The sequence below is a fragment of the Echinops telfairi genome, unplaced genomic scaffold (assembly GCF_000313985.2).
Source record: "Echinops telfairi isolate 266 unplaced genomic scaffold, ASM31398v2 ScPeMD7_21;HRSCAF=78, whole genome shotgun sequence".
Classification (NCBI taxonomy): domain Eukaryota; kingdom Metazoa; phylum Chordata; class Mammalia; order Afrosoricida; family Tenrecidae; genus Echinops; species Echinops telfairi.
Genome location: NW_022103918.1, coordinates 10,264,423 through 10,273,169, shown reverse-complemented (window position 1 = coordinate 10,273,169; position 8,747 = coordinate 10,264,423). Strand labels below are relative to the sequence as shown.

Sequence of the window (8,747 nt, the reverse complement as noted above, 5' to 3'; positions counted from 1 at the left end):
GGGCTGCCTCTCTTCCGCCCCTCAGGCCTGGTCCGGGCTCGCTGACCCCCGCTCCCCACCCCGTCGGGTACGGGAAGGTCGGAGCCGCTGCCGGGTGCCCGAAGGACATCGTGGCCGCCGCCGCGACGGGTCCTGATGGAGCCGCCGCATCTCTATCCGGTGATGCTCTACGTGTACGACCTGTCTAAGGGCCTGGCCCGGCGGCTCAGCCCCATCATGCTGGGGAAACAGCTGGAAGGCATCTGGCATACCTCCATAGTGGTGCACAGGGATGAGTTCTTCTTCGGCAGTGGCGGCATCTCCAGCTGTCCCCCGGGCGGGACATTGCTTGGGCCCCCAGACTCGGTGGTGGACGTGGGGAGCACAGAAGTCAGCAAAGACATCTTCCTGGAGTACCTGTCTTCCCTGGGAGAGTCTCTGTTCCGAGGAGAGGCTTATAACCTCTTGGAACACAACTGCAACACCTTCAGCAATGAAGTGGCCCAGTTCCTGACCGGGAGGGAGATCCCATCGTACATCACTGACCTTCCCTCCGAAGTCCTCTCCACACCCTTTGGGCAGGTGCTGAGGCCCCTCCTGGACTCCTTCCAGATCCAGCCGCCCGGCGGGAACAACGTGGGCAGACCCACCAACCAGAACTAACAGGACTGCAGGCCGCCCGCCTCACCCGGGCTTTTCCTCTTTAAACAAAACAAACCCGACCAGAGTTTCTATTTTATAATTTTACATCAGAGCTAGCCACCAGGGGCTGGCTTTCCCAGTCTCCCAGGGAAGGAGCACGTCCCGCTGCATGTAGGCCGGCGCTGCTCAGAAACAGAACAAAACGCCACCCCACCCGCCTACTAGTATTACAGAACTTTATGAAGGCTATCTTGTCCATGCGTTCACTTCTGACGCTGCTTGGTGAGCGGCGTCCACATGGAGAAGGGAGGGGGTTGCTGAAGCAGGAAGTGAGAGACGGGGTTGGGGGAGGCTCCAGCTAGAATCTCTTCCCAGAGAAGGCCCCCGGCTCCCTCCACCCAGGTGTTGAGGCCCAGGTGAGTTTTACAGCCCGCCCTGCCCCCAGCCCTGAAGGAGCTCCAGTGTGAAATGAACCAAAGTTTGGGGAGCCCTGGGAGTAGGCTCAGGAAGACTGACCCAACCTAGTGAGCTCCTTAGCCACCACACCTCCCCCTCCTCCCTGTCCCAGGCCCTGGGAGACCAAGCCAGAACATAGGGCAGGGGCAGCCAGAAGCTTCCAGAACAAGGGAGAGCCACAGCATGTCAGGCCAGAGAAAACAGGATAAAGCCATTCATTCCTCCTTCCACCGCGAGTGATGGCCAGGCCTCTGAGGCAGGGCTAGAAAACTGCCTTGCTGCCCATGGGGCCATGCTTTCTCTGTTTAACTAACCTATCAGAGCAATGAAGGTTGGCACTGGGGGTAGAACCCCCAGACCTTTGTCTGCAAATAATGAGAGCTTATTTGTAGCCCCTACCTCCACCTTCCACCCCCCCATCTGCAGTATTAGGCAGGGAACCGAGCACCGTGTCTGCACTAGGAAGGTGCTCAGCTGTCACGTAGGCTCGAAGCGTGGAGGTCGGAGTTGTCTCCTGATCCTCAGTGTGCTGAAGACACACATTACTTCCGTTGTGATTCTCCCGTGGAGGGGACAAGGTGGAGGTGCAGGTGGGCACCTTCTTAATGACCTTGTGCTAGGAATTCTAAGAGCAGGGAGCAGGCTGGGACACTCTGATCTGTCCTGTGAGCCTCCCCTACATTTGATTTTGGGGAGTCTTGTGTTGGCATTCTTGGGCCACACACATCCCCTCCTGCCACAGTTCCCCTGCCCCCCAGACTCTGTGATGTCGCTACTCCCTGGGGGCTCTGGCCTGCAGCTGGGGCCTTTCCTTGCAGTTGGCATGACCATGACCAGCTAGAAGTAAATTAAATAAAAAAGAAAAAAACAAAACAAAACAAAAAAAACCCTAAATGTTTTACATTAATTTATTAATCAAAAACACTGATGATCTGTTGCTGTTGTTGTTGTTTTAGAATATTGTCACATGATAAAATAAAGATACCAAGAGAAGGAAAATTGAAATGGTCCCAACAGAGAAAAATTACATTTAAATTAAAACACCTTTAATTACATTTAAATTAAAACAGAACCTTACTCATCACAAGTTGAGTTAGAATGTCCCATTTTTCTGAAAAACAAGTCTTTGGTGAAGAGAGATATTTTCCCCTTAAAAAATATAAGGCAGACATACTTGCAAATCTGGCTAGACCAGAGGATGTACATTGGTACAGATGGCAACTTGAAACACAGGGAACCCAGGATAGATGACTTCTTCAGGACCAGTGGTGAGAGGGGCGAGCCCTGGAGGGTGAAGGGAATGTCGGGTAGAAGGGGGGAACCAATTACAAGAATCTAAGTATAGCCTCCTCCCTGGGGAATGGACAGCAGAGAAGAGGGCGGAGGGAGACATCGGACAGGGTAACTTATGACAAATCTATAATAATTTATGAATTATGAAGGGTTCAGGAGGGAGGTGGGGGGAGAGGGGAGGGAAGGGGAAAACAAGCAAACGATATTGAGGGCTAAAGTGGAGAGCAAATGTTTTGAGATTGATGAGGGCAACGGGTGTACATAGGTGCTTGACTCAGTGGATGTATGTATGGACTGTGATAAGAAATGTATGAGCCCTCAATAAAATAATTTATATATATATGGTAGAAATACTCTGCAGAGTAGAAACAAACCAAATGTGATTGTAAACCTCTTTTAATTAGTAGAATGCACATCAATAAATAAACAGATAAAATACAGCATAACCAAAGTCTCCAGAATAAATGAGCTATTTAAAAAAGAAGCTTTAAAGGATGTTTTAGACCATTCTTATTCAGAAGGATGTAAATTACTTTTCTAAATAGTGACATATATAACCAGCAACATAATCAGCCATGAAACCACACCTCTTCTTGAATCCAAATCTATTTATTACTTTGCCTTCCTATTTCTTAAAATAGGGAAATATATCTAAATATCAAAGGAGGAGTAAATAATAGTGTATTATTAAATTAAATGTTTTAAAATATATATAATAAGTAGAAAATTGAAAATAATTAAATAAAGACACTGGTTTATCAGTCAACTCAATTCAGAAATCAGTTATCCGGGGGTAAGGGAAAAGGACTAATCAAGTAATCTGTATTTCCAGCTTGTCAATTTCTGTTAAAAATGTAAACATAACACATTTTATGTTAAATAATTAAGTTTCCCAAATTTAAATTTTATTTAAATTTAGCTTATGCACACGTTTGTCTTCAGTGATCGTGTCAGTAAGGCGGGCACCCACTGATATGATTTTCAGTTCTTGGAGTTATCAGACATAAGCAAATGTGGTAAAGAGAGCTGATGGTGCCAGGCTATCAAAAGATATAGCGTCTGGGGTCTTAAAGGCTTGAAGATAAACAAGCGGCCAACTAGCTCAGAAGCAACAAATCCCACATGGAAGAAGCACAACAGCATGCATGACCACGAGCTGTCGAAGGGATCAGGTATCAAGTATCAAAAAACAATAAATATTGTAAAGGTGGGTGAGTGCAGAGGGGAGACTCAAAGCCCATCGGTAGGCAACTGAACACCCACTCACTGAAGAGTTGAGAGGAGGAGATGAGCCAATCAGGGTCCAGGGTAGCAACAATGAAACATATAACTTCCCACTAGTTCTTCATTGCTTCCTCCCCTCCCCACTATCATGATCCCAATTCTACCTTACAAATCTGGCTAGACCAGAGGATGTACATTGGTACAGATAGCAACTGGAAACACAGGGTTCTCTAGAGGAACAAAACCAGGACACTAATGTTTTTATATATATATATTTATTTAGATAGATATATAACATAAGAAATAAACAGTTAATTAACCTATACAGCAATACAAATGGCTCAGTGCAACTCACTTCCATGAGACAGCTAAGACACTGGCAGTTCTTCACGTCTTGAGAGCTGCCAGCTGGTCCTCTGTAGAGCAATTCAGGCTATCCGGCCAGAGGCAGCAAACAGCAAGACAGGTCATCAACAGCCAGATGACAGGGTCCAACAGTCCCCAGCTCAAGCGATGTATACTTCAGTAGCATGGTGAAGCAGTTCTTGAAGGAACCTCAGACTACAGTGACACAGTCCACGGGTTAGGTGTCACACAGGTAGTGTAGTTTGCAAGTTGAGGCAGAGAGCCATCTAAGGTAGCCACACACTGGTCTGATCCTCAAAGAGCAAGAGACAAGAAAGGCGAGGCTCACTGAGCCATTTTTCTCTCCTCCCTTCAATTAATCACATGTGTTTATTGGCCATGTTGTCACAAGAAGCCTACATATCACAGAGATTTTTCCTCATGATATCGCCTTGGCCCCCAAACTGTGTGCAAGATTCCCCACAGTGTTCTAGCTGTTTCACAGGAGTGAGCAGAATATGCTTGTATCTTAATATGGAAGCATTTATCAGGCAGGGTGGGGACTACCAAGTAGTCTGGACCTTAATGTTTCATAACATTGATTACTAAATATTTCTTTTAGTCTAGGAGTACCATGAAAATGTTATTGAGTCTTAAGGTCTGACCAAGTCTAGTATATACAAGTAGTTTTGTGTACATGTGTGTAAAACCAAATTCACTGCCACAGAGTCAATGCCAACTCATAGCAACCTGAGAAGGCTGGGCAGAGCAGCCCCTATGAGTTTCTGAGAATGTAACTCTTTACCCGAGTAGAAAGCCCCACCTTTCTCCTGAGGAGCTGGCTAGAGGTTTAAACGGCTGAACTTGTGGATCATGGCCCAATTGGTAAGTACTATGCAGCCAAAGTTCTTGTGTGTGTGTTTGTGTGTGTATGAAAAGAGGTGGATGTTCATTTGCATCTTCTAAAAAGTGTGGGTGAGATCTTACCCTATTAGTCAAAACTACACTCTATTATGCTTATGTAGGTTCGGTGCATACTCTTTTAAAGAAACTCTAAATACCTTGGACACTTGAAGAGTAATTTTTCATATTGTCATTGTCATAAAGACACTGTTATATATACACACACACATCTCATATATACACACCATATATATGAGAAGTTATATATAGAAGTTTCTATATATAAACTTTTCACCTAGAAGTTTTTGTTGTTGACCTATCATATTTCCAACCGCTAAACAGATTTATATCAAAATATATCCTGTACTTAAAGGACTATTTTCAATATCATGAAGATAATCAATTGAGCCTTTTGTGGTCTCAAGCAATCACTTTTTACACTCATCTTGCTGTAACTAACACATAAACTCCAACTGGCAACTGCCATCAGAGGTACTTGGAATGGGAGACCATGGAGTGGGGTTCCAGCTCCGCCCCATTCAGCTGTTGTTTGCCTTTTACAAGGTGCTTTGCTTTCAATTTCCCCATCCACAGAAGGGATTCATAAAATCTATTTTGTGGAATTGTTCCTGAGATTAAACATAAGTAAGTATGAAAAGTGCCCAACACTGTGTCTCTTCAATAAAGGGGGTGCAAAAAGTTTATGGAAAAGTGGAATTGGAAGAGAATGGAATTTCCTACAAATTATTTTTTGTAACCTTCTTTATAAAAGTAGGAATTTCAGAATATTTTCTTAAAGAATGCCTCCTAAAATCTGAGGCCCCGATGCAATTATTTGCTCTAATAAGCCTTTGGCGTTGGTGTAGGATGCCTTTGAGTGGATTTAGACTCAGTGAACACGTGAAAAAGTAGAACTACCCTAACCCATAGGGTCTTCTTGGGTATAAACTGTACAGAAGCAGAACACTAGGTCCTTCTGCTAAACTGCTAAGTGGGTTCACACCCCCCCCCCCAAGCTTTCGGTTAGCAGCTGAGTGCTTAGACCTGCAACAGCTCGGGATCCTTCTTCATAGTAATAGGTAAGCCACCACTGACAAATGGGCACTGGCTGAGCTTGAAGTACATTGGTCCAGAGTTGGACCAATGAGCGACTATGTGAGAATTCTATCAATGATTGACCAGTGCCCTCAATAGACCTGAAATTGGCTATACAGGTGCTATTTATAAATAACAAATACTGAGGATACCAGCAAAAGGTATCCACAAAGGTTCTTCAATAACACTTGATTTTCACATCTACAAAGGATCATACTCATTCTGCCACACCTGGAGGAGTCTGCCTCTGACAAAGGAAAGAAGATCATTTAGAAAAAGGGAGTTGAGTGTGTATGGATCTTAACTATTTGCACTGTAATTACAAGTTTTAACCTTTCTATTGTCATTTTCCACTTGTGTAGCAGAGCTAATATTAGGAAAGATGTCAGGAATTTTAGAAAATATATGTAGCCACTGTTTAGACCATATGAAACTATAAATGCATTCACAAATTCATTCTGCATGTCAGAACATTGATGAGCTTTTTCAAAGATGTACTAAATAAAATAGCCATGTAAACTTAAAGATTGAAATATTTAATTACCTTATGAGATTAGGTTAAAGAAACAGAAGTTGATGAGCCAAGCTTAATAAACTTAAAATATACTGTATTTACTCACCATCAGTTTTCTGAATAGTATTTCCGCTTTCAATAATAAAAGGAAACTCACAGTTAATTAGTTCCTCATACACCACAATAAAATTAATGTTTAGGAGTTAAATACCATAAACTTCCTCGGGCATATTTGCTGATGTGTTCCTGTTTCTAGGGAATGTCACATGTTTCATTGTTTAATGGGGGTTTCATGTGGATTCCATTATAATCTCTCTTGTGCGAAGGGTTCATATGTCTGGCATATTAGGAGACTGGATGCTAATTTCTGATTTAGCTATGTCAGCTGACACACCGGTCATTGGCAATCAGTATTGAAACAATCACCAGATCATATGCTAGAAACTGTTGACATGGTACGCTTTTATCAGACTTACAAAAATAGAAAACATGTGTTGTCAAGATCACAGACTGTTGGTTCTTTGTAATGTAGCAGAGAGAAGGCGATGTAATCATATTTATAGGTGCTTGCGCGCGCGTGCGTGTATGTGTGTGTGCGTGTGTGCGTGTGTCTGTGTGAGAGGGAGAGAGATAGAGAATTATTTTAACCAGCTTTCATTATCAAAATATCATGAGCCAATGATTGGGAGAGTCTAACTTTGTTGTAGAGTGTTGTAAATCTTTCGTTTTTAGACATTTTTTGGTACCTTTTACACCCAATGGTTTTTACATGTCAAGTCTTTACAAAATTCAGTAGCACTGTGTACACAAATATGTAACATAGTTCACAGTTATATGATGACATACATTATTTCTGGGGGGAGGGTTTTTTACTAATAAAATATATTTCTCATAAAATATTGAGTTTATTAAATTTTTACAAGATTCATCACTAAAGAAAGGTAGAGGTTGTAGCAGTCTATGTAGATGTGCATGTATGTCCTTGTTGTCTGCCAGGCATAAAAATAAGACGTTTTCACATAGTGTGCTATATTGTTTAATAAAACAGCACGATATAAAGTATTATACAATTCTATGGGGTGAAAACTAAATTATATTAGTAACCAGCATTTCATCCAGTCTCCACCATGACCATCACCAACACACACACACACACACACACACACACACCCCGTAAATGCCCTCTGTTTGACTATTTCTAAAATTTAATTTTAACTATCTATTCTGTATACCATCTTATTGACATTTTAACAATCACATGAAAATGACATTCAATGTAAACATCAGATTTTTGTTTTTTACATAATTCTCCTAGACAGTGTTTCTGTGCTAAACGGTAATAGTGCATGCCTAATGCCATTATGATTCTCAAAGAGACCTCAAAATATATAGTATTAGCATAAAGAATTTGCCACAGTTGTCTGACCCTTGGAACCTATGTCCATTTGTATCATGACAGGAAGCATTCCCATAGTGGACTCACAGTAACTAAGTCAGTCAAACTGAAGCGTAAGCCCAGAATTTTGGGTGAATGAATGTGCCTACTAATGACATTGGACAACGATTTTCTCTAGTGAGCGTGCTCTCCTGCCGGAGAAAATTCTACTGTAAGCCGCCATGTGTTAGTCATGGACATCCTTGACAAATATGGAAGAAGGGAGACTTTGCTACAGCATGCTAGGCTAGAATCAGAACCATAGAAGCACGTCTTTCTACCTACCTGCCAGTGCCAGGAAGCAGCAGAAAAGAACCACGGCAACACTAACAAATGATCTCTGGTTTATTTTAAATGATATATTTTAACTTTTCTTAAATATATTAATATCAACAACTTAGGGACAACTTTTCAAATATTTAAAAGCATAAAATATAGAAGTGTATAAAGCAGAAATTAAAAGTAGTCTACTGTTCTCATTTACCCCCATCTCCTGCCACAGAGATGACAGCTCTGTGGTTAACAATTTGACCCATATTTGTCCTGATATAAATGTTTTAATGCATACATATATTTACATGTGCATTGATTATATACTAGATCTATATACATGACTATATACTAGATCTATATACATAAGATTACATACTTGATCTATATACATAAAATAGAGTATGTTCATATATCTGTATGTTATTTCCCATGTTATTAAGAAATCACTAAGTCAAGGGTCATCCCAAATGCATATAACTAGGCTCATTCTTTTTTTTATTCTTATTTTGTTTTTTTCTTTTTGTGAATGAGGCAGTGAGTGAGTGAGACAGGGAGAGAGTGAGACAGTGAGAGAGTGGGACAGTGAGA

At 41.9% G+C, this 8,747-nt stretch overlaps 2 protein-coding genes across 4 annotated transcripts in view; both read left to right on the top strand.

Annotated features, from left to right (window-relative positions):
* LOC101662850 (SRY-box transcription factor 5) overlaps positions 1-8,747 on the top strand; it is a 234,923-nt gene that overhangs the window by 93,169 nt on the left and 133,007 nt on the right. The gene's annotated exons all lie outside the window — the stretch shown is intronic.
* LOC105978350 (desumoylating isopeptidase 1-like) lies at positions 118-642 on the top strand. Its single transcript, XM_045288473.1, has one exon. It carries the CDS (start codon positions 136-138, stop codon positions 640-642), a length of 507 nt encoding a protein of 168 aa, XP_045144408.1. The 5' UTR covers positions 118-135.